Source organism: Sorghum bicolor, chromosome 7 (assembly GCF_000003195.3).
Source record: "Sorghum bicolor cultivar BTx623 chromosome 7, Sorghum_bicolor_NCBIv3, whole genome shotgun sequence".
In the NCBI taxonomy this organism is placed as follows: domain Eukaryota; kingdom Viridiplantae; phylum Streptophyta; class Magnoliopsida; order Poales; family Poaceae; genus Sorghum; species Sorghum bicolor.
In genome coordinates, this window is record NC_012876.2 from 508764 (window position 1) to 534949 (window position 26186).

General features: G+C 43.5%; 3 protein-coding genes across 7 annotated transcripts; all 3 read left to right on the forward strand.

Annotated features, from left to right (window-relative positions):
* LOC8068516 (ATP-dependent Clp protease ATP-binding subunit ClpA homolog CD4B, chloroplastic) lies at window positions 2446-3843 on the forward strand. The gene is made up of 2 exons (XM_002443667.2): window positions 2446-2574; window positions 2700-3843. Exons 1-2 carry the CDS (start codon window positions 2446-2448, stop codon window positions 3828-3830), a joined length of 1260 nt encoding a protein of 419 aa, XP_002443712.1. The 3' UTR covers window positions 3831-3843.
* LOC8064344 (putative disease resistance RPP13-like protein 3) lies at window positions 4946-10281 on the forward strand. Of its 3 annotated transcripts, none has more exons than XM_021465329.1 (6): window positions 4946-5084; window positions 5173-5326; window positions 5461-5640; window positions 5759-6694; window positions 7664-9664; window positions 9795-10281. In XM_021465329.1, exons 4-6 carry the CDS (start codon window positions 5889-5891, stop codon window positions 9817-9819), a joined length of 2832 nt encoding a protein of 943 aa, XP_021321004.1. In that variant the 5' UTR covers window positions 4946-5084; window positions 5173-5326; window positions 5461-5640; window positions 5759-5888; the 3' UTR covers window positions 9820-10281. The 3 variants fall into 3 exon arrangements, with proteins under 3 accessions (XP_021321004.1, XP_021321005.1, XP_021321006.1); XM_021465330.1 differs by having other exon boundaries at window positions 5427-5640; window positions 9795-10078; XM_021465331.1 differs by having other exon boundaries at window positions 5784-6694; window positions 9795-10078.
* Window positions 18633-24009, forward strand: LOC110437063 (putative disease resistance RPP13-like protein 3). 3 transcript variants are annotated; one of them, XM_021465200.1, is made up of 6 exons: window positions 18633-18985; window positions 19123-19175; window positions 19333-19512; window positions 19632-20567; window positions 21528-23528; window positions 23635-23938. In XM_021465200.1, exons 4-6 carry the CDS (start codon window positions 19762-19764, stop codon window positions 23657-23659), a joined length of 2832 nt encoding a protein of 943 aa, XP_021320875.1. In that variant the 5' UTR covers window positions 18633-18985; window positions 19123-19175; window positions 19333-19512; window positions 19632-19761; the 3' UTR covers window positions 23660-23938. The 3 variants fall into 3 exon arrangements, with proteins under 3 accessions (XP_021320875.1, XP_021320876.1, XP_021320874.1); XM_021465201.1 differs by having other exon boundaries at window positions 19657-20567; XM_021465199.1 differs by lacking the exons at window positions 18633-18985; window positions 19123-19175; window positions 19333-19512 and having other exon boundaries at window positions 19519-20567; window positions 23635-24009.

A 26186-nucleotide genomic window follows, 5' to 3' on the forward strand; every position in this document is an offset into this window, starting at 1 on the left:
GGTGGAGCCGACGACGACAGTACAGGTCACGGCGGCGTCCGGCAGTCCGGGGAGGCGGTCGAAGAAGACACCGCCGCACCCATTGTCGTCATCGTCGCTGGTGATGCAGAAGGATCCGTCCGGGAGGACGAGCCAAGGAAGCTGCAGGCGCACTTGGTCATGCGCGGCGGTGCGCCACGCGCGGCAGACGGCGCGGAATCGTGCGTGGTCGGCGGGGAACGGTAGGTGGGCGATGACACGGCCGAGTAGCTCGGGGAGGAGTTGCGACCAAGAGGGAGATGTCGTCGGCGGCGGCAGGACGGATGACGCTGATGCTGCCATGGTCGACGACGCCATGGCCGGTACGTATTGATTGGATTGAATTGAATTGGTGAGATGAAGAGGATCGATTCCAATATTCCGTAGATAGGATAGATACATATAGGTGGGTGGTGAAACCTACTCCTATACACAACCCACCAATGCAATGCAAGCCAAGCCACAGGGTCCTCATCTCGATCTCGTCTCGTGATGACAACGGAAGGTCGTACGTTGCGTGGTCTGCTACAACTCCATGCAAGCTGCAGAGTATACACGGCCTGCAATCTGCTGTGGAAAACGGTCAAACTTGACGATTGGCCCGCGTGAGATGGAGTCCGGCCCACGGTAAGATTGCATTACCGGTTGAACCATCCTCATCCTCTTTTCTTTTTTTGTTCTCTTGTTACAAAAAGCGTTGAGTACAAATGTACAATCCGGTCCTGGTACACATCTTTGGTCTTCTGGGGTATTTCGGTAAACCTAACCAAAACTGCTGAGAAACCGACATAAGCGTCGATCTCCTCGCACTACTGCACTCAGGTTCAGCACTTGGCAAAGCCAAATTTGCACTCGGCAAAGATCACTCAGAAAAAAAAAAAGTCGATCGGCAGAGGCGACTTTGCCGAATGACTTTTGTCGGGCACTCAGCAAGTGCCGACCAAACACTTGGCAAAAGAAAACGGCCGTCATGACACCTCAGCCGTTACCTGGTGCTTTTGCCGAGTGTCTCCTGATCAGGCACTCAGCAAAGAGTTTTTACATTTTTTTGGAAAAATGCTTTGCCGAGTGCCCCTGGCATGGCACTCGATTGGCAAAGAGTTTTTTTATATATTTTTTAAAAATCCTTTGCTGAGTGTCCACTGACATAGTACTTGGCAAAGAGTTTTTATATTTTCTTTCTGAAAAACCTTTTGCTGAGTGTCCACTAACATAGCACTCGTCAAAAGTAATTATTTTTTAATAATATTCTTTGCTGAGTACCTCAGCCACGACACATGGCAAAGATTTATTTTTTTAGTTGTACTCTTTGACGAGTGTTCCAGCCGGCAAAGACAATTTTTTTAAAAAGAACCGTTAACGAGTGCCCCAGTCCCTAGCACTCGGCAAAGAAGAGAAGCTGAGGTCGCCGGCGTCCAGTTTTCTAGCCTTGTCGAGTGTAGCACTCGGCAAAGTGATTTAAATTTTTTTTTGTTTATTTTTTACATTCCACCTTGACAAACAGAAAATAACTACATAAGTCCACCATCCAAAGCACCATTTAAATGAATAAACCAAAGTATTCAGCGAGCTCTAAGCATTAATGATCTCCATTCGTCCAGCTGAGCAATGGATCAAAAAGTCAATTTTCAGCTTCTCCTTAAATCCGGTCAACCTTCCCTAAGAAGCATTGGATCCATACGAAAAATCTGTATTTGTGACATTGCATTCTTGGGGTATTACAAAAATACAAAAAGTAAAAATAAAAGGAAATTTAAAGCCATAATAACTAAATAAAAATATGAAGGAAAGAGAAAATAAAATAACAAAATAACATCACATAAACAATACATGAATATCTTGTGGGAATTATGTGAAAATTCTAAAATACAATGTGGAACAACCCATAGATACTATATAAATAACCTAAAGTAAGACAATAAAATAAATAACTAATTAGAATAAAAAAATTGAAAGATAAAGAAAATGGGAAGTAGAAGAAAAATCAACGGGCACAAAAGAGAAAAGAGAACGGAAAAATAGAATAAATACGAGAAAAAAAATAATGCTTGAATGAATGGTCTAAAACATGCATACGCGATGAGCTTCTTTGGCTACGCAATGGCTATTATCGATTGAATTGGATCTTACTGTATACCGGTCCAAAAACCAATTGATGGGCCAAAACATATAAGGCCTTGTTTAGTTCCGAAAAGATTTCGGATTTCGGTACTGTAGCACTTTCGTTTGTTTGTGACAAATATTATTCAATTATGGACTAACTAGGATCAAAAGATTCGTCTCGCGATTTTCAGCTAAACTATGTAATTAGTTTTTGCTTTCGTCTATATTTAATGCTTCATGCATGTGCCGCAAGATTCGATGTGACGGGGAATCTTGAAAACTTTTTGCTTTTTGGGATGAACTAAACAAGGCCTAAAATAAGGAATGGAAGAGAACGGGCGCAGGCCGCAGGGGTGGTGTGTCCGCTGGATCGTCGGCGCGCTGCCGGTGTCCGAGCTTTTTTCTCCGGTCAAGGAGAAGAACGATGCCGTCCGCAATGAGAGCTACAAAAGGGTAATATAATGGTGCTAGTGCATCCATGGCATTTCCTTTATTTGGCCATCTTGGTTCTCCTATGTAGTAACTGTAGTCTGTAACTACTAACTACCAAGTCCATTTGAATGCTTTGCAATAATTAGGCAAAGGAGCTTCGTGACCGTGAACTGGAGCTCAACAAGTCCCTGACCAAGAAGAAGAGCAACAAAGAGATGATCAGCACACACGAGGTCAAGAACAAGAATCATGGCATGTCGTCTACCGGGCCGGTGGTCACCGAAGAAGACATCCGCCGCATCGTATCCAGCTGGACCGGTGTGCCAGTCCAGAAACTCAGCGTCGATGAAACAAACAGGCTGCTGAGCATGGAGCAAACCCTCCACCAGCGCGTAATCGGGCAAGACGAGGCAGTCACAGCGATCAGCCGTGCCATCCGGCGTTCCCATGCTGGGCTCAACGAACCATGCCGGCCGATCGGGAGCTTCATGTTCGCCGGCCCAACCGGCGTTGGCAAGACAGAGCTTGCCAAGGCTGTCGCTGCCTTCTACTACGGCTCCGAGGCTGCCATGATTCGGCTGGACATGAGTGAGTTCATGAACAGGTACTCAGTGTCCCGACTGATCGGCTCGGCACCGGGCTACATTGACGACTCGAACGGTGGCCAGCTGACAGAAGCGGTGCGACGGCGGCCGCACACGCTCATCCTGTTCGACGAGGTCGAGAAGGCGCACCCGGACGTGTTCAATGTCATGCTACAGATCTTGGACGATGGCCGGCTGACAGACGGCAAGGGGAGGACGGTGGACTTCAAGAACACGCTCATCGTCATGACGTCCAACATCGGCGGCGACATCGTCGTCGCCAACGGCGGTGACGGCGCAGGCGTTGGTTATGACAGGATCAAGGACATGGTGGGAGAGGAGATGAAGCGCCACTTCAGGCCAGAGTTCCTGAACCGGCTGGACGAGACGATCGTGTTCAGGCAGCTCACCAAGGTCGAGGTCAAGAAAATCGCCGGCATCATGCTGGAAAACGTCGCTGCCCGGGGCAGGAAGAAGGGGATCAAGCTGCAGGTGACGGACAGGTTCAGAGATCTCGTGGTCGACGAAGGCTTCGACACAAGCTATGGAGTGAGGCCGCTGAAGAGGGCCATCCAGAGGCTGCTGGAGGACACACTCGCAGACAAGATGCTCGCTGGGGAGATCAAGGATGGGGATTCAGTCGCTGTCGATGCAGATTTGACAGGGAATGTCGTGTTCAGACATCAGGCGTGAGATGAGGCCTAGGTTCTTGGTTATTTTCATCATGTATATTAAATACTGAATTAATTTTGCATTATATTGCTATCATGATTAAGGCTATCTACTCTATCATATTTTAGGCAGTCTCTCGATAGTACTCCCTTCTTGCTTCTCAAAAAGCCGACAACTTTAAACTTTGATAAAATATATTTAACAAAATATTAATATTTACGGTACAAAATTAGTACCATGCATGATTAGGTACATTATTGAATATACTTTTATAATAAATTTATTTAGAGATGTAAATATTACACGTATTTTCTATAAATTAGTTAAAATTGATTTTTTTTACTAGCACAGTGCCATAGTGATTCTATTTATAAGACGGATCGATGGAGTAGAACTAATCATGGGCCACCCAACGACCCACCCAAAAAAACTCGATCCGACCCACCGGTGTGTCCAACCGAGTTTGGGTCATTATGATTTTTGACTCATGATGACTGTAACCCGGACAAACCGGGGATCACAAGTAGGAAAAATCGAGAAATAGTCCATCCCAACCTTCGGTGCATTAGTTTAGAGTCGATCTAAAGATTTTGACACAACATATTCTTTTTTTGGCCCGATCCGATCTTGCGTTTGAATAGATCTACTCCATGGTCACTTTCCCTAGGAGCCACACGCACTCACTAAGCATCGGTGCTGGATGATGCAAATGCATTACGTAAAGGCGTGTCCAACCAAATGTAAGGATCAATTCAATATCGACTATGAGCAGGGATATACGCGTTCAAGGCATCGGTTACATGCAAGAGGATGAAAACAAAGCAGAGTGGTGTGTACCTTTTGTCGGTTAGTACTCCCTCTCATTACCTGTATTACATGACGTTCTGGCCTGCTACGGCGTTTTCACATTTGTTGACTTTCTGGTATATAATGCATCCGCAACCCTATTTAATAGGGGCAGACAGGGGAAAACACTCCCTAATTAATGACTCCTTGGTAAGTACAATCTTGTCCTGAACGTCATCTAATCTAAGTACGGAGGGAGTAGTTTAAACTGTCGAACGAGTGAAAGTTAAGCTCAGCTTTTGGTGTCGTGGCCAGCTAATCGATGCAATTTTTTATTTTTATATTTTTATTTTCTATTGGCGGCTTTAGGCAGACTTTGATGTCTTCCACACCGACGCACTGGCCAGAGCTCTTCGTTCATTCCACACAGATTGCCACACGTTTTTCCGCTCTCGATCTCGGCAGCTTCGCTGATTTAATTCCACTGTGGTGAGTTGTTTCCCTTGGACTTTCATTACCAATTTTCTCTTGGAATTGGAACACGTCTGAAGCTTGTGTTTGCCTTCGTGGATGCTAGCTTCTACGGGCAGCTGCTGGATCGATCGAGCCAGTTCACGGGCTGGTGCTGCCACTCTGAGTTCTGATAGCAAACAGCATCTGAATGGAAGTGGAGAGTTTTTTTGCATGCCCTCTCGATGGATCGGCTTCGCGGATTTAATTTCGCTGTGCTGGTGAGTTGTTTCTGTATGCTATGTTGGACTCCCCATTATCGATATCAATCTCTAGCTTGGAACTTCTCTGATTTAATTTCACTCCGGCTTCTGATGCTAGCTCTTGTATTCCTCTGCCTGTATGCGCCTGCTAGCTGCTGCATGCTGCTGGTACTTGGTGGATCGGAGCCAGTTCACGCACGGGCTGCCACTCTGAGTTGTGATCCATACATCGGCCATCTCTGAGATCTGTTGTCAGCGTGGCACATGGATGCTCGAAATCGACCAGATCTGTGCTCAAGAAAACCAGCCTCCTGATAATAAAATTAACACAGGTACGTGATCCATCGAGCTCAGGCTGCATCTGCTCAACAGCTAGATCTAGCTACTAGATAGATAGTGTTCCAAGCTAGTGTATGTGCACATCGATCTCCATCGATTTCTCACGCGCAGGCCGCCTACCTTTGCTAATTTGAAGGACCAAACTAAGAACAGAGAGAGAGATCAGATCAGAGGAGGGAGGAACCCGGCTCTCTCAACACTCACTGAGCGCGCCCAAGGACCGGAGGAGGACGATAGATCGATGGCGGCCGCGGGCATCGCAGTCAGCGTTTCCATGGGGGCTCTGAAGCCTGTCTTGGAAAAGCTTGCCACGCTCCTGGGCGACAAGTACAAGAAGCTCAAGGGTATTCGGAAGGAGGTGTCCTTCCTCATGGAAGAGCTAAGCGACATGAAAGTCCTCCTTGAGAACATGGACAATGCTGAGGATGAGCTCAATCCGCAGGCCAAGAAATGGAGGAAAGATATAATTGACATGTCATATGATATTGAAGATTGCATTGACAACTTCATGGACCGTGTTGGGGACGCCGATGACAAGGTGGGGATCCTCAAGAAAGCTTCTCACTATCTGAGAACTATCAACGATCGGTACCGCATAGCCAATCAGATCAATGAGATCAAGACTCGTGTGATTGAAGCAAGCAAACGCCGAGATAGGTACAATCTCAATGTGTGCACCTCTGGTTCTACCACAATAGTGGCTGTTGATCCTCGCCTGACTGCACTTTACACGGATTCAACAACCCTTGTGGGCATTGGCACTCAAAAGGAAGAACTTGTCAAATGGGTAGAGGATGAAGAGAAACAACTAAAGGTGATGTCAATAGTAGGATTTGGAGGTTTAGGCAAGACCACGCTTGCCAATGAGGTATATCATGACGTTGAAGGGCATTTCAATAGCAAGGCATTTGTGCCAGTTTCTCAGAAGCCAGACATATCAAGGCTACTCAATAGCGTGTGTTCAAAACTTGGGCTGTCTTCATATTCTCATGCTTGCGAAGTGCAAGACCTAATTGACAATTTGAGAGAATACCTACATGATAAGAGGTACTCCTTCCTTCTTATATGTAGCAATGTTTAACTTTAATAGGAAACTTAGCTTACCTCTCCTGCTAAATCTAACTCCTTGTTCACATATTTCAGTGAGAGAAAATTAGCTTTATGAGTACTAGAGTTGGTGCCGGAAACATTTAATTTGTAACAACCTGCTCCCTTTACGGTGCAGTAATTCACACATCCGCATTGTAATCTGGCTAAATTTACTAGTCACGCTGACCCATTGCTACTACGGGTAGTTATCTGGATTAGAGATAAATATAACAATTTCATGTATAAATTTGGTGCCACAAATAATCATAACTACTTATATTTGCTCACTCTCTTTTTTGCTCATATTAATATCTGTATGAGTATGATGTTCTCTTATCTTTAGTTACCAATGGAATTACATTGTATACCTTTTTCCATTCTAATTCATAATTGTCCCCTTATTGTTACACCTCCATGTGTGTTCGACGTTGTGATGGCTTTAGCTACAGTGGCTTTAGTTACTTAGGGTATTACTTTAATAATAGTGGAGGTGCTTCATTTAGATAAAAATGTAGGGATTATTTTTAATAATTTCATATGTAAGTAATTCATACCAGTACTTAGGGAACTACTTGAGACCATAGAAGAGGTGGACAATTTTGTAGAAAACGTAATAGATAATAATGGCCTTGTTGTCTTTCTATAAAGTGTCTTTCTGATTTTGTAAGAATTTAGGAGACTAACTTTGCTTTTTTATGTGTCTCATGTGAAGACATTTTTAGCTTCTAATTAGTAAAAGTAATATCGGTTTATAATGATAGTATGGATTTTAGGAATATATACTAGTTTTATTCGTAAGTTGAGTGCAAATTCTATTACAGCATATAAAATTTTAGTGCGTATATTAGTGCAATACAAGCTTTCTACAATTATCAGTGTCTATTTCGTGTCAAATTTACCCCATGTTATTTTCGGATACGTTCATAGGTACCTCATTGTACTTGATGATTTGTGGGAAGTGAAACATTGGGATATCATTAGTTGTGCTTTTCCAAAGAATAGTCAACAAAGCAGGCTTATTGTGACTACAAGAATTGAAGGTGTGGCTCAGGCATGTTGCAAGGACCATGGGCGCATTCATTATATGAAACCACTAAGTGACGCGGACTCAAGAAAGTTATTCTTTAGAAGGATTTTTGGCACTGAAGATACTTGCCCTCCTCAGTTCACAGAAGTTTCATCTGAAATTCTAAAGAAGTGCGGTGGTTTGCCACTTGCAATTGTCACTATGGCTAGCTCTTTAGCAGACCAACCCAAAGAGCACTGGGACTACATACAACGTTCTATAGTCACTGAATCTGCAGCAAACTCCTTGGCTGACATGATGCAGATCTTAGACCTGAGCTATAAGCACCTTCCTCATCATCTAAGAGCATGCTTTTTGTATCTCGGTATTTATCCTGAGGACTACGAGATTGAAAGGGATCAGCTGATTTACTTGTGGGTGGCAGAACGTATTGTGACGAGCAAGTCTCCAATGCAAGATGTAAAGGATGTAGCAGAGAGCTGTTTCAATGAACTTGTCAATAGGAACATGATTCAACCAGAATCCTATTACTACAGAGTACATGATATGATGCTGGATCTAATCATAAAGAGGTGCAGAGAAGATAATTTTGTAAGTGTTGTGCACAGTGCACAGGTGGTGGTAGAACGGCAAGACAGGGTTCATCGTTTGTCAGTCAGCTTGAGTGATGTTCCAGATGATGACTCCATATTTCAGGTGGCCACTAATTGCTGCCGATCACAAGTTCGTTCTCTTGTCATCCTTGAAGCATCAAAATGGATGCCTCCACTGTTGGAGCTAAAGTCTCTTCGGGTGCTTTTCCTTAAATTTCCGAAGCACCTGAAGACAATGGACCTCACAGGTGTTTGCCAATTGTCTCAACTGAGATACTTAAAGGTTGATGATAGGATATACTATTCAGAGCGTTCAATTGTGCTACCAAGTGAAATTGGGAGGATGCGACATTTGGAGAGGCTGGAAATACCTAATATATGCATTTGTAGCATTCCATCAGACATTGTTGACTTGCCACGCTTGTCACATCTCATCTTGTCAGATGATACAAGTTTGCCGGACGGGATTGGGAAAATGAAATCTCTGCGTACGTTGAGGTCATTTTTATTAGCAGAGAGCTCACCAGAGGATATTAAGGGCCTCGGCCAACTCAACAAGCTAGAAGACTTGGAGGTGCGGTGCCACGGAGAAAGATACAACCACAAGCATAGGCCGAAACGAATGGATAGTGATACGCCGACTGCTATATGGATGGATGCTCTGATTTTTTCCCTGGAGAAACTAAGTAACCTCAAAAGGTTTTGCCTGTCATCTGAATTTACTGCTGTCGGAGCCGATGCCCTGCTCTTGCTTTCAACTCCTTTCCAAAATCTCAAGGTGCTCTATCTGCACGGACTGATCTTCTCTAGAGTTCCTAGGTGGATCGGAGGTCTCCAAAAGCTTTGTCTGTTGACACTCGGAGCAAAGCAGATGACCCAGGAAGATATTAACATCATTGGAACACTGCCCTATCTCACCGGCCTCTGGCTGCGGATCTCAGGCATGCCAACAGGCACGATCGTGATAGGTGGGACCACAGGGTTCAACGCTCTCGAGCTTTTTGCGTACGACTGTGATGTTATGTCATATCTGGCATTTGAGGACGGAGCTATGCCCAGCCTCCGGGAGCTCGATTTAGTACTGGATCCACATAAATGGGACAAGGTTACACCTCTTGGTCTCCAATGTCTTTCGAACCTCAAGAAAATAACTGTATGGACGGTTGCCACCAGTTATAGCAACGACGCAGGAGCGGGTGACAAAGAATCAGAGGAGATGTCTGCGGCTGCGTTGGTCCGCAAGGTGTTTCAGGGAGCAGCCGACTCACATCCGAGTCACCCAGCATTTGACGAAGGGAATTTTCATAGGTATGCAAAATTTATTACAGATCTATTATATGCATTTGCATGCTTTTGTTTGTACTTGCAGTAAGTTTCGTTTCGTTCTGTATATACAATGAGTACTGACGGGTAAACATACTGGCCACTGACACTGTAGGCCGGCAGAGCAGGCACAAGAGTAGAAGACGGATGCATGGAACACGGTGCAGAGTTATTGGGACTCTATGCCATATCACGCATTCATGCTGCTGCTATCTTCCATGTTGCCTCGCACTAATCCTTCTAGTCATAACGCCATTTCATTTCATCTGACGGTTTTTCCCCTGCAATTGCAAGGGCCGTATGCTGTGTAAATCTTTGAGAAATTTATTTTGTTGTATCTACTTTCAGAAACAATGGCTTGTTTTTTGTCAACAGAAGTAAATTTTTCTGCTAATTGTACGTGACGGACTTATACGGTAGGCTCTTCGTTTTTTGCTTGGTTATTAATAATAACACCATAACCATGTACGAGCCTATAACTTGGCTCCAATATATCCTCCTGTACAATCCGTTTATCATATATCCGGATTTATGTACACTAATAGCTCTGTGGACAATCTTTTCCATGTAACTAGTGGTATATATCTATTTAATTCTGCTTATTAGTTTCCCTAACTGTTATCTCCGTTGAATACATAGTCTCGTGTGCCACCGAGGGGGTATCATTTTCCATTGTTAAATAGCGCACCAGAAACAGTGCTGAATGAAGAGTGCTGCCAGGCTGCACTGAATTTTTCCCCCCTTCGGCTCGGAACATAGTAGAATTTTTTTGAGAGGAGGAGCACAGTAGATAAGATAGACTCTATTTGGCATAACTCAACTTCACTAGTAAAATTATTTTTTTTAGAAAATGAGCAACTTTTTAGATGAAGCTGGACTGTTTTGGAAAAAATATTTGGTAAAATAGCTTCACCAACTACTTCTTGCATAGATGAGAGAGAGAAATGAGGGAGATAACTGCAATAAGCTACTTTTTTAGCTTCATCACAACTCATATCTTTGTGAGAGAAGAACAGAAATAGTTTCACCCATAAAGTTATTTTATAAATAAGTGTTTGGTAAAAAAAATATAGCTTAAAGCATCTCCAATAGTTCGGTATAATTTAGTTGCTAAACTAATTGATTAAGCAAGTTAATAAAAGAAATAGCAACCCCATATTTTGTCCTTCTCCAACAGATTTCTCTTTTTACTTTCTAAAATCTAAAGTAGGATCCATATATCATTATTTTCGGATCGATTTGGAGCTAATCCATGCACACTGCCGCTGCCCTTTTGTCCCCCGTGTGTGAGTGCTCTGGCAGACGCTGGCGACCATCACCTGTTGCAACCCAGCGACGGAGCCAACGGTGGGGCTGGTGGGGCTCCAGCCCTCCCTACGGCCGTAGAACCCACGTAGCCCTCCCTTAACCCCTTCTACAAATTTTTATCACTGATGCTATTTAAGAAGGGACTGAAGTTATCTTAAGATAACAGAAGCCTCCTCTAAATTGTTGCAACAGTAGAACGCCTTAGCTATGGCCTGAGCGCCTGGCCATGCATCTGGCTGTTACTCCATGCCACCATCAGGCACACAACCAGCAGCGTCAGAGTGGAAGGGCAGCGGCGGTCAAACTGATGGCCGGCAGCAAAATAGATCAAGTCAACAATATATTTCAGGCACAAACAAACTTGCGCATAAAAAGTATCATGAAAACAGATCTAAGGAGAAAAGATAGAGAGTTCTTTCGACTTTAGAAATTTATGAATTTAGAATGATATTTAACTTTTTTTTATGTTTAAGGAGCTCCTTTACCAAACCGTTGAAGAAAACTTTTTTTTTTAAGATAGAGAGGATTAGAGGAACCGATAGTTCCTCCAAACACCATAAAATATCTCATAGTACAATACTAACTTTATGTGGGATGGGCTCGTTGGGCTGTTGGACATGTGCTGGCCGGCAAGATGGTGCGTGACTCCCAGTTAGGGATGAAAACGGATCGGATACGAACGGATATTACCAATATCATATTTGTTTTCATATTTCTGGTCGGATTCGGATTCGAATACGGATAATGTCAATCATGTCGGATAAGATAGGATTGGATGTCTACATCATAAATATACGATTTAAGTATTCGAATACGGATACGGTATCGGATGTTGAATATTCGGACTCAGATACGAACATATCTAAACCTCTCTAAACGAATCGGTCTCGAATACGATCGGAAAATATCCGTACCATTTTCATCCCTACTCCCAGTGAACACGTAGTCTCATCTGGCATTGAGAGGCAAGCGGGCATCAAATCAAATTGACAACCTATATAAACACACAAGTTTTGGTTTGTTAGAAAATTAGGTATCAAATCAATTTTATTCCATTATCTGGGCACGCCCAGCACCTACATGGCTCCACTGTTGGCTCCTCCTCTAACTAGCTACGGAGTATGCTAGTTGCTAGCCATAGTGGATATGATATGTCTCTGTTTCATCTCCGGTGGCGGACGCAGAGCTCGTGTATTTGTTTGTCATCGCGAGATTGTAGGTTGGGCGGGTTGTTAACATAACCCGCTCGCTCGTCCCGTAAAATTTGGCTTCGTGGTTATTGCGGATGGGCTGTAATTTTTTCGTGGCCTAGTGACTCCAATCCGCAAAGCCTGTTGGACGAACGAGCAATCTCACAAAAACCCGCAAGAGCCCGCAAGAGTGAAGAGTAAATATATACGTTATGTCTTTATTTAGTAATAATAACTTTTATCATATGATATGTGTCCTTGTTTTTATACATGTATTTCTTGATGTTGTTATATTTGAGAACGTACAATATATAGATAGCCGCGATATGAAAATTAAAATGATCAGTGCAAAGTTGTATCATCTGTGCATTGATTAACTGGATATAAATGTTTATCTTACAGATTCTAAATTCTTACAGTATATACGTGAAGAGAGACAGTATCCACGTAGTCTCCATATAGTATAGCGGGTCTTACGGGTTTAGCAGTCTAATCTGTTATGTCCGCGAAAAATTTATCCACGAAGTTTATAACTTAGCGGCCTTGTCCTTCGGACGTGGGGTGCCGTCCGCATCTGAAAGCCAGAAAACGGCTGTCTCTGAAAACAAAACGATGTTGTAGTGAAACGACTTTGCTTTTTCCGTTTAGTTCACCCCGAAATTCAAAAAATTTTCAAGATTCTCTGTCACATCGAATCTTGCGGCACATGCATGAAGCATTAAATATAGACGAAAACAAAAACTAATCACACAGTTTGACTGTAAATCACGAGACGAATCTTTTGACTCTAGTTAGTCTATGATTGAACAATATTTACCACAAACAAACGAAAGTGCTATACTTCCGAAAACTTTTTAGTTTTCGGAACTAAATAAGTCCGTAAACTCAGTGTGGCATGCAAATGCTACTAAAATTGTAGACAAGCATCAACCAGGCCAGCAGTCTACGTCGTCGCGCTCCTATCGCCGGCGTACATGGGGCCATCCGTGGCATATCCTGGCCGGCGAGGAAATGGGCCAGCACCGCCTTCTTCCGGGAGCTCAGCATCCTCATGACCTCCGGCCGGCGCTGGGGCTTGTCTTGGATGCAGAGCAGGGCCACCCGGACACACCTCCTCATCTCCTGCTTTGACAGCACCGTCCTCCTCAACCTTGTCGGCAACCAATCCTGTGCATAGTTGAGTTGTAATTTAGCTCTATGTAATCCTAGGCAGTTAGTTAATTGATGCAATTGTGTAAGAGCCGGACTCGTGCTGCGTTCACGATGAGGTTCAGAGTCGCTACTCGCCACGACGCGTATGAAATACGTTCCCGTGCTCAAGACGGGCGCGGCGCAGCGCGAGCGTATCGTGGCGGGGGACCCTGGCCATTAGGCCTATAAATAAAGAGCATTGTGTTCAGGTCTGGTCGCGCCATAGCGGCTAAAATCAATCTGTGTTCTTCGTGTTCCTGCCTTTGAGCGAGCTAGAACGAAGCTAGGTTAGCCAAGCCGAGAAGTTCCTGATCGCGATCGGTGATTAGCGCCAACAACAGTTACCAAGACTATAAACTAGGTAACCGAGCCATATGAGTTTCATGGGGATGAAACTTCTCTCTCATCCGATGAAACTCCTTCATTTAATGAGCCTGCCAAGTCAGCAATTTTGCTTATGTGGCACCCTATTTAATGTGCATGACACTCTCATGAAACATGCATTGAGACTGGCCTAAGAAGATGTTTGATACAAACTTTAGTTCTTGTCACATGAGATGTTTAGATGCTAATCATGAGTATTAAATATAGATTAATTATAAAGCTATCTCTCCATCCACGAAAGAATCAATTCCTAGAATCCGTGCCAGTCAACGCATCTATGACATAAAATGTGCATCCTATAAAAATATATTCTATGATGATTTAATGATACTAATTTGATACCATTAATCTTAGCATTTGTTTATAGAAATTTGGGCAAAGTCTAAAAAGTTTGACTTAGAACAACTCTAGAAATTGATTCTTTCGTGGACGGAGGAAGTAATTGAATAAATGAAGGATGATTCGTGAAACAAATCTATTATGCCTAATTAGGTCATCCTCAATGGGGGTTTAATGTTCCATTTTCCAACACATCCATATTTCCAAAACAGTGCAGAAGAGTTTTATGAGGATGAAACTCTCTCTAGCTAGTTCCATGAAACTCTTATCATCCTTTCTTTATTAATACAGTGCCACATTAGCATATATAATGTGCATGAAACTCTGACGAAACTCCATTAAGATTGATCTTAGTCCACAATTAGCGAATGTGATGCTACATAAACATATTCTACTCATAGATTAATTAGGCTTAATAAATTTGTCTCGAAAATTAGTCACGATTTATACAATTAGTTTTATAATAACCTTATGTTTAGTTCTCCTACTTGTCCCGCGAGTTAGTTCTTGCATATTTTCTATGACAAAGGACTAAACTTTAGTCCCTAAATTAAATACCGCTTAAACATTTCTCTGATTCTCCCGCTACGGCCCATGATGGAATTTGTTGGCGATGCCCATCGGATGGAGCCGCTCATGTCTTGTGCACGAAACAAAAAGCTGAGTGTGGGAGTGTACTACGGCCTCGCAGGCTAGAAACACCAACTATATCAGGTCCTATCTCACTTCAATCTTATTTGATGACTTCATATGGTGCATGTTTTAAATAATGTACATATTTCAAATAATGACACTAATACTATTATAGTACTTAAGAACGTACTCTATGGCCAATTTTAAAAAAGTGACAAGAGAGTTAATGAAAGATACAATAAGCACAAGAGATCCAACTTAAATTGAGGAGAGAGAAAAACCCATAGTAGTTGACAAATAAAATTTAGATCCATGATTTATAAGATATATGATGCAATAAGATCGACCATGATTAATGTTTCAAAGTAATTGCATACGTAAAATATATAGATGTGTCATGCAAAGGAAAAGTATGGATATGGATAAAAATATATATTAGTTTCTTGAAAAAGAGTAATTAATAAGTTATTTATGATAATTAAAAGTAAACTACAAAGCATCTATTATATGTCTGTTATGTTAGAAATTAAAAAAATAATTTAAGATAAGTAATTCTTTAGTAGTTAGATGTACTCTCTCCATTCTAAATTATAAGCCATTTTGAGTTTTGTAACTACATAGCTTTGATTTTATACTTAGACATACTATCTATATACATAGTAAAATTAATATATCTAAAAAAATCAAAACATTTTATAATTTAGAACGAAGGGTTTATTTTTTCAAAGAACCCAAAAGGAGTATGTCGGGCATATATTAATAGAGAAGCAATTAAAAAAATTACAACCTCACGAAGGAGGCAACAACTGCAAGAAACGTAAAAACCATGATCCTCAAAAGCAACAGCTGTCAAAAGACACTCTGGACGTCATCAGCACAAGCGACGTAAACTAGTAGGGAGAGTAGACTTCCACAGCAATGCCTCCAAGGAGGGTAATGACATCCGTAGATGCCGACAATGTTGAAAGGAGAACCCGGGTTTTTCAACCAAACTCCTATAGGGTAAGAGGGGTCTCACGACAATGTCTCCAACGAGGAATGTGCTACCAACGACATCACCATTGTCGGCCAAAACCAAAGGCCTTGCAGGGCTTTCGCCCGAAAAACCCCAACACCCAAGCCCAAACCAGTCACATCGTGGACCACCACAGCTAACCGCCACTGATAGGAGATCGTTGTGTCAACGGCAAGGTCAAAGGCATGCTTGACCTGCCACCACCACGCCAGCCCGCTACAGCCGCCTCCCTCCTACCTGGTACCAACAACCGTGAGTAGTCACATCTTGTCCCTGCACCGAGCAAAGAGCACCGCCAACGCCATTGCACATCGACACCCCACAAGCTTCTATAGAAACCATGAACATCCCCACACAAGCAGCCATCTTCAACAAGCCGGCATCCGCTGGTTGTCGCAGCGGCGACGAGCCAGCACAGGCATTTGTGGCCAATTGCAACTGCGCCGATCGATAGACCTCAACCAACTAGTAGATACCAGCCCCCAAAAGATCGCCCCTATAGGAAGCATGATGTTGCACTATCCACTTGTACAAGTGTCGCAACCGAACCCTTCCGAAGTACTCCATAGATAGCGGTAGTTATGCATTGTTGCCACCAACGTAACCAAAGTACCTCGCCAAGCAAATGAGCCACCACGACCTTGCCAACATTGACCATCACTAAGCGAGGTCAACCGCAGAGGCTAGGACCAAGGTGAGTCGCCGTAGACTAGTTGCCGCTGCCGCACCGAAGACTGATGCAGCGTCGGTCGTCGAACCATCGTCAACCAGACCAACACCGGCGACCATGGGATGCTTCGGCATGGAACGAGGTAACCCTGTGGAGCAGCCCCTAGCAGAGCTGCACCACCTCCGCATGCAAGTCAGGCCACTGCTGCACAAGCATTAGCACCACCCATCCTTTCTCGGCCTTCGTGGCCGCGACATCCTCGAGCGCGTGCCCATCTGCCTCTGCACATGTAGCACCAAGGCCCGCTCCGCCTCGCTTCAGACCACCCAACATGCACAAGGAGGACGACGGGTGGAGCCGAAGCAGTTGTCGTTGCCGCACCTCCGCACAGACGGGCCTTGATGTGCCGCTGTGCCCCCAAGGCCGCCCTGATCTGAAAACGCCACGCAGGCCAACAGGACCTGCCAGACCTGCACGGCCACTGGATCCAGCCACCACGTCATCGGATCTGGCCCCTAGGCCGCCAAAAGTGCAGCCGGAAGGGGAGGCCACCACCACGACAAAGCTCTAGGAGAGGCCCCCATGGCGAGAAGAGGAGGGAAGAAGCCTCGCCGCCGCTTTCCTTGCGGCCACCGGTGTACGGAGGCACACTCCGGCGACGACAAGGTGGAGGGACGGCAGGAGGAGAGCCCCTAGCGGTGAGGCTGCTTGTTCCGCCCGAGCTGCCTGGGAGGGGCGACGCGGGGGAGAGACTCAGGGACTAGACGACAGTGTCAATGGCTTGCTGCTACGAGGGCCAATGGACCATGAAGGGATTATTAAATGGTGACTGATATTTATATGTCATAAATATTTTATACCGTGCGAGAGCACGGATTGATGGACTATTGACTTATAATTTAGGATGAAGTATTTTATACGACATAATTTGAAATATATGCTCCCTGTCGTAAAAAAACAAATCCATAGAACTGTTGAAAAAAAGAACGCTTTGTGATGCACATGCTGCTCCTGTTACTAAACTATTCGATCCATGGTCATGGCAGACCTCCGGTGAGGGGGGCGAAGGTGGCCGCCACAAACACGCCACAGCTGTTGAGGTCTGGGAAAACTCTAGCACGCCGCGGCAGGATGGTGTGTGGCGGCGGGGGCAAGGGTCAAAGAAGAAGACGTTGAAAAGGGGAAGAAGGCGGCTCGATACATATGGACAACAAGAAATGATTGGATCTTCAAAGGGCTGCATCCCAATGAGGCGAGCTGCAGAAGTGTTTTTGTCAAGGAACTCAACCTGGTATCATTCAGGGTTAAGCCAAGTGCACTCGATAGATTTGAATTATGGATGCAAAATATTCAGAACATTTAGACTCTTTGTATTTCTTCTTCTTTTCTTTTCTAGTACCTTAGTCTTCATGGTTGTAACCCCTCCTTGTTTTCGTTATTAATTTTCAATAAAATCTCTGTAGGGCCAAGGCCCCTCCAGTTCCTTAAAAAAAAGAAGACAGCTCGAGGTTGAAGATGGCCGCGTGGCTAACATACGCACATTCATGTGTTAGCCGCTCCCGTTTTGAACCGAGAGGGAGGAGACGGGATCTTTTTTTTTTCCGATGCGGACTCCGTCTCTTTTTTTTTTGGCCTCTCGTCTCTACAAATTCTGGGACACGCGTCAAGCCCTCGGAATTTAGGGCGACGTGGCCACTTCAAAAGATCAGGGAGCAACATAGAATTAAAGAAGTTAATTAATATGCTAAAAAAATAAAGACAAGTACCTAGCGCTGATGCATGTACCAACCAGAGCAAGCACAAGTGGACCACTTGCCCCCGACTGACTATTCAAAGCTTAGCTGGAAATTTGGAATTGTCTACCCAACACTTCCACGCTCACATCTTGAGGCCTTGTTTAGTTTGTGATTTTTTTTTTGCTTTGGCTACTATAATATTTTTGTTATTATTTAATTATATACTAAGTTCAAAAAACATCTCATAAATTACTGACAAACTATACAACTAGTTTATATTTTTATTTATATTTATGCTTCATACATAGGTCCAAAGATTCAATCTCTTGAAAATTTTTGAAACTAAGCCAGACTTTAGCAGGCCTGAGGCCACGACCACTACTGCGTGTCCAAAAGCCATACACGCATGCAGGCCTGCTTGCGTTGCCTTCCCAAAAACACAAGGCAATAGTGCAGGGACAGGGAGTGGCCCAGCGAGAAGAGAAGAGACCACCATCCTCGCTCTCGCTCGTGTCTTCAAGTCAAGTCGCCGGGCCCCACTCCCACACCATCCTTCCAGACGCAGTGCGCACGGCTGCCCTCTCATTACTGGCTATTAAAGGTTGGGTGGGCTGATGATTCGTCAAAGAAAAGAAAAAAGTTCGGCTGATTGCAAGCACGGGGAAATCTGTTGAATCCTTAGGCTGCGCTACATACAAATCTCATACTCCCACTAAGATTTCGTTTTCTTTCTCGCTGCCCAAGTGATGTCAACGAGCTAGAAGAGGAGCCGTGAGCATGCTTGAGTAGGAATGAAGGAACTAAAGAGACAGTGGTCCTCTTTCTCTGCTTTGCAGTTTGGTAAGCTCGAATATAATTCTTCAGTTATTAGACAACAAAGATGCAGATTTCGTCATCTTCATTCACTTATGCCTGTTATATCTGCATCTATTGATTGTGTCTGTGTCGATTTATTCTTGTTTTTGTTGGATGTACAGCTGACTAAAGAGACCTGATGCACTACATACATACTCTGACGATCTGTCATCAGGTACGCTAGCTTCTATTCAACATCGATCCAACTCTCTGCTTAATTGTTTTCTGTATGCTATGCTGGACAGACTTCCATTATCGATCATTCCTTCGCTTCGAACACGTCTGATGCTAGCTTGCTTAATTGTGTTTCCCTGTCTCGATGCGCGCGATAGCTGCTTCACATCTACGCTGCTGCTGCTGCTGGTCGTACATGGTGGAGGATCGAATCACTGTGAGTCGTGATCCATACATTTGCCATCTGTTGTCAGCAACTCAGCATGCGACACCCTCGCCTGGCCTGACCAGATCTATGCTCAATAAAATCGGCCTCTTAATTAATAAGGAGGGCACAGGTAAGTGATCGATCCAGCTCAGGTTGCATCTGCTCAACAGCTAGAATCTAGCTGCTAGATAGACAGTGTTCCAAGCTAATGTATGTGCACATCGATCTCCATCGATTTCTCATGCGCAGGCCGCCTACCTTTGCTAATTTGAAGGACCAAACTAAGAACAGAGAGAGAGATCAGATCAGAGGAGGGAGGAACCCGGCTCTCTCAACACTCACTGAGCGCGCCCAAGGACCGGAGGAGGACGATAGATCGATGGCGGCCGCGGGCATCGCAGTCAGCGTTTCCATGGGGGCTCTGAAGCCTGTCTTGGAAAAGCTTGCCACGCTCCTGGGCGACAAGTACAAGAAGCTCAAGGGTCTACGGAAGGAGGTGTCCTTCCTCATGGAAGAGTTAAGCGACATGAAAGTCCTCCTTGAGAACATGGACAATGCTGAGGATGAACTCAATTCGCAGGCCAAGAAATGGAGGAAAGATATAATTGATATGTCATATGATATTGAAGATTGCATTGACAACTTCATGGACCGTGTTGGGGATGCCGATGATAAGGTGGGGATCCTCAAGAAAGCTTCTCACTATCTGAGAACTATCAAGGATCGGTACCGCATAGCCAATCAGATCAATGAGATCAAGAGTCGTGTGATGGAAGCAAGCAAACGCCGAGATAGGTACAATCTCAATGTGTGCACCTCTGGTTCTACCACAATAGTGGCTGTTGATCCTCGCCTGACTGCACTTTACACGGATTCAACAACCCTTGTGGGCATTGGCACTCAAAAGGAAGAACTTGTCAAATGGGTAGAGGATGAAGAGAAACAACTAAAGGTGATGTCAATAGTAGGATTTGGAGGTTTAGGCAAGACCACGCTTGCCAATGAGGTATATCATGACGTTGAAGGGCATTTCAATAGCAAGGCATTTGTGCCAGTTTCTCAGAAGCCAGACGTACCAAGGCTACTTAGCAGTGTGTGTTCAAAACTTGGGGTGCTTCAATCTTCTCATGCTTGCGAAGTCCAAGAGCTAATCGATACTTTGAGAGAATACCTGTGTGATAAGAGGTACTCATTTGTTCTCATATGTAGCAATGAATATTTTAACTGTAACAAGTTCACCTTTAACAAGCAACTTACCTTATCTTTCTAGCTAAATCTAACCCTTTATTTGTTCAAAGTTTTCCAATGAAAGCAAATTAGTTGTCTGAGTACTAGAGTTGGTACCAAGAAACATTTAATTTGTAACAACATGCTCCCTTTAAGGTGCAGTAATTCACACATCCTCATTGTAATCTAGCTAAATTTACTAGTCATGCTGACCCCCGGCTACTACACGGGGTACGTAGTTAGTCGGATTAGAAATAAATTTGGTGCCAAGAGTGAGACTTTGCTCATATTCTAATATATTACCAGTGCAATTATACTGTATACATTTCTCCAGTCCAATTCATAACTGTCCCCTTATCAATACTTCCTATATATATATGTTTATCCTGTTGTGATGCCTTTAGTTACAGTGGCTTTAGTTATTTACGGTGTTACTTTAATAATACTAGAGGTGCTTCATTTAGATAACAATGTAGGGATTATTTTTAATAATTTCATATATAAGTAATTCATATCAGTACTTAGGGAACTACTTTAGACCATAGAAGATGTGGGCAATTTTGTAGAAAACGTAACAGATCCAATGGCCCTTGTTGTCAACGATATTTTTTATAAAGTGTCTTTCTGATTTTGTAAGAATTTTAGGAAGTACCTTTGTTTTTTGTGTCTCATGTGAAGACTTTTTTAGACTCGAATTAGTAAAAGTAATATGGGTTTAGAATGATAGTATGGATTTCAGGAATAAGCAATAGTTTTCTTTTGTGTTTCAATCACAGCATATTTGTACATCGAGTCCAAATTATATTACAGCATATTACATTTTAGTGCATATACTAGAGTGCATGTAGCTTTCTACACAATTATCAGTGTCTATTTCGTGTCAAATTTACCCCATGTTATTTTCGGATACGTTCATAGGTACCTCATTGTACTTGATGATTTGTGGGAAGTGAAACATTGGGATATCATTAGTTGTGCTTTTCCAAAGAATAGTCAACAAAGCAGGCTTATTGTGACTACAAGAATTGAAGGTGTGGCTCAGGCATGTTGCAAGGACCATGGGCGCATTCATTATATGAAACCACTAAGTGACGCGGACTCAAGAAAGTTATTCTTTAGAAGGATTTTTGGCACTGAAGATACTTGCCCTCCTCAGTTCACAGAAGTTTCATCTGAAATTCTAAAGAAGTGCGGTGGTTTGCCACTTGCAATTGTCACTATGGCTAGCTCTTTAGCAGACCAACCCAAAGAGCACTGGGACTACATACAACGTTCTATAGTCACTGAATCTGCAGCAAACTCCTTGGCTGACATGATGCAGATCTTAGACCTGAGCTATAAGCACCTTCCTCATCATCTAAGAGCATGCTTTTTGTATCTCGGTATTTATCCTGAGGACTACGAGATTGAAAGGGATCAGCTGATTTACTTGTGGGTGGCAGAACGTATTGTGACGAGCAAGTCTCCTATGCAAGATGTAAAGGATGTAGCAGAGAGCTGTTTCAATGAACTTGTCAATAGGAACATGATTCAACCAGAATCCTATTACTACAGAGTACATGATATGATGCTCGATCTAATCATAAAGAGGTGCAGAGAAGGTAATTTTGTAAGTGTTGTGCACAGTGCACAGGTGGTGGTAGAACGGCAAGACAGGGTTCATCGTCTGTCAGTCAGCTTGAGTGATGTTCCAGATGATGACTCCATATTTCAGCTGGCCACTAATTGCTGCCGATCACAAGTTCGTTCTCTTGTCTTCCTTGGAGCATCAAAATGGATGCCTCCACTGTTAGAGCTTAAGTCTCTTCGGGTGCTTTTCCTTCAATTTCCGAAGCACCTGAAGACAATGGACCTCACAGGTGTTGGCCAATTGTCTCAACTGAGATACTTAAAGGTTAATGGGATATTCTATTCAGATACTTCTATTGTGCTACCAAGTGAAATTGGAAGGATGCGACATTTGGAGAGGCTGGAAATACCTTATACATACATTTGCAGCACTCCATCAGATATTGTTGACTTGCCACGCTTGTCACATCTCATCTTGCCAGAGGATACAAGTTTGCTAGACGGGATTGGGAAGATGAAATCTCTGCGTACGCTGAGGTCATTTTTATTAGCAGAGAGCTCACCAGAGGATATTAAGGGCCTCAGCGAACTCAACAAGCTGGAAGACTTGCGGATGAGTTGCCGCAGAAGCAGAAACAACCGCGAGCATAGGCCGAAACGAGCCGATGGTGATACGCCGACAGCTATATGGATGGATGCTCTGATTTTTTCCCTGGAGAAACTAAGTAACCTCAAAAGCTTTTTCCTGTCATCTGAATTTACTGCTGTCAAAGCCGATGCCCTGCTCTTGCTTTCACCTCCTTTCCAAAATCTCGAGGTGCTCTATCTGCACGGACTGATCTTCTCTAGAGTTCCTAGGTGGATCGGAGGTCTCCAAAAGCTTTGTCGGTTGACACTCGGAGCAAAGCAGATGACCCAGGAAGATATTAACATCATTGGAACACTGCCCTATCTCACCGGCCTCCGGCTGCGGATCTCAGGCATGCCAACAGGCACGATCGTGATAGGTGGGACCACAGGGTTCAACGCTCTCGAGTTTTTTGTGTACGACTGTGATGTTATGTCATATCTGGCATTTGAGGACGGAGCTATGCCCAGCCTCCAGAAGCTTGGTTTACTACTGGATCCACATAAATGGGACAAGGTTACACCTCTTGGTCTCCAATGTCTTTCGAACCTCAAGAAAATAACTGTATGGACGGTTGCCACCAGTTATAGCAACGACGCAGGAGCGGGTGACAAAGAATCAGAGGAGATGTCTGCGGCTGCTTTGGTCCGCAAGGTGTTTCAGGAAGCAGCCAACGCACATCCGAGTCACCTAGCATATACCTTTCACGAAGGGCTTGATAGGTATGCAAAACTTCTTACAGATTTGTTTGTACTTACAGTAAGTTTCGTTCTGCATATATATATAATGAGTACTGACGGGTAAACATGGTGGCCGCTGACACTGTAGGCCGGCAGAGGAGGCACAAGAGTAGAAGGTGGATGGAACACAGTGCAGAATTATTGGGACTCTGTTGCCATCACGCGTTCATGCTGCTGCTATCTCTCCTGTAGCCTCTCCACTAATCCTTCAAGTCATAATGCCATTTCATTTTAACTGCCGGTTTGCCTCCTACAATTGCAGGGGCCATATGCTGTATAACTCTTGAAAAATTTATTTTGTTGTATCTACTTTCTGAAACAATGGCTTTAATTTACTAGCGTTTATTGCCAACAGAAGCTGTTCTGTTAGCTGTACATGACGGACTTATACACGGTACGCTCTTCGTTTTTTGCTTGGTTATTAATAATAACACCATAACGACGAGCCTAAAGTTGGCTCCAATATATATCCTCCTATACAATCTGTTCATCATATATCCAGATTAATGTACAATAATAGCTCTCTGTGGACAATCCTTTCCGTGTTACACTTCTAATAATAACTATTTGTATATATCTATTTAATTCTGCTTCTTAGTATTTGCCTAACTGCTATCTCATTTGAATATGTAATCTTGTGTGGCACCAAGGGGGGTATCATTTTCCATTGTTATATAGCGCACCAGAAACACTGCTGAATGGAGGATGCAGCCAGGTTGCACTGAATTTTTCCCCTCGTTTGGGAACGTAGATTTTTATTTTTTTTTTCTTAAGAGGAGGAACACGCAGTAGATAAGATATACAATATCAACTGTATGAGGCCGGGATGGGCTCGTTGGGCTGTTGGACATGTGCTGGCCGGCCCAACTGCATGCCCTGAAAGCTGTGTGACTCCCATTGAACACGTAGTCTCATCTAGCACGGAGAGGCATCATTTTCCATTTGTTATATAGCGGGCATCAAATCAATTCGACAACCTATATAAACAAGTTTTGGTTTGTTGGAAAATTAGGTATCAAATCAAATTTATTCCATTGTCTGGGCATGCCCGTCCCCTTCATGGCTCCACTGCTGGCTCCTTCTCTAACTACCTAAGGAGTATGCTAGTTGCTAACGGTAGTGGATATGATATGATACGTCTCTGTTTCATCTCCGGTGGCAGACGCTCAGCTCGTATATTTTTTTTTGTCGTCACCAGTGGCCGATGCTTAGGCCTTGTTTAGTTCACCCTCTGTTTACACAGGACTTGTCCCACGGACGGGGGGTGCCGTCCGCATCTGAAAACCAGAAAACGGCTGTCTCTGAAAACAAAACGATGTTGTATTGAAACGACTTTGCTTTTTTCTGTATACACATGTAAACTCAGTGTGGCATGCAAATTCTACCAAAATTGTAGACAAGCATCAAATAGGCCAGCAGTTTCAAGGCGGCCATCCGCGGCATATCCTGGCCAGCACCCCCTTTCTTCCGGGAGCTCAGCATCGTCATCACCTCCGGCCGGTGCTGGGGCTTCTCTTGGATGCAGAGCAGAGCAGAGCAGGGCCACCACGGACACACCTCCTCATCTCCCTCTGCTTTGACAGCACCTTCCTCCAGAGGCACCGTGGCAAGCCACACATCCACACGGGTACAACACAGCGTGTGTCCACACTCCGAGTTTTTGATCGACTAAGGAGATGTTTGATACAAGTGGCTGAACTTTAGTTCTTATCATACCAGATATTTGGATGCTAATCGTGAGTATTAAATATAGATTAATTATAAAGCTAATTGAATAAATGAAGGATAATTTGTAAGACGAATCTACTATGTCTAATTAGTCCACGATTAGCAAATGTGATGCTACATAAACATATGCTACTCATAGATTAATTAGGCTTAGTAAATTCATCTCGCGAATTAGTCACGACTTATGCAATTAGTTTTATCATTACCTCATGATTAGTTCTCCTAATTGTCTTGCGAGTTAGTTCATGCATATTTTCTGTGGCAAGGACTAAATTTTAGTCCCTGAATCAAATACCTTTTCGCTTTACATTTCTCCGATTCTCTCGCTACGGCCCATGAAGGAATTTGTTGGCAATGTCTATCGGATGGAGCCGCTCATGTCTTGTGCACGAAACAAAAAGCTGAGGTCTTATTTAGATTCAAAAAGTTTTTGAATTTTGATATTTTAGTATTTTCGTTTTTATTTGATAAATATTGTCAAATCATGGAGTAACTAGGATTAAAAGATTTGTCTCGTGATTTACAAACAAATTGTGCAATTAGTTTTTGTTTTCATCTATATTTAATGTTCCATGCATGAGCTGAAATATTCGATGTGATGAGGAATCTTGAAAAAAATTTTGGTACGGCCTCGCAGGCTAGAAACACCAACTAATTTTGAGAAGGCCGGTCCACGAGTTCACTTTTGTGCCACCAACAAGTAAATAAAGATGTGAGAAATAATTGTTGACCTGTGACCAGTAGTGGTATGAGTTTTAAAGGATGAAAGCAGAGCGCGTAGTGCGTAGCTTTATTTTGTCGGTCCTAGTTTAAACTGTTCACATGTATACGTAGTGAAAGTGTACCGGCCGCTTTAGCAAAAGTAGGTCTATATATACAATGTCAGAGTATTTTAGTGTGCACCGCACCAGT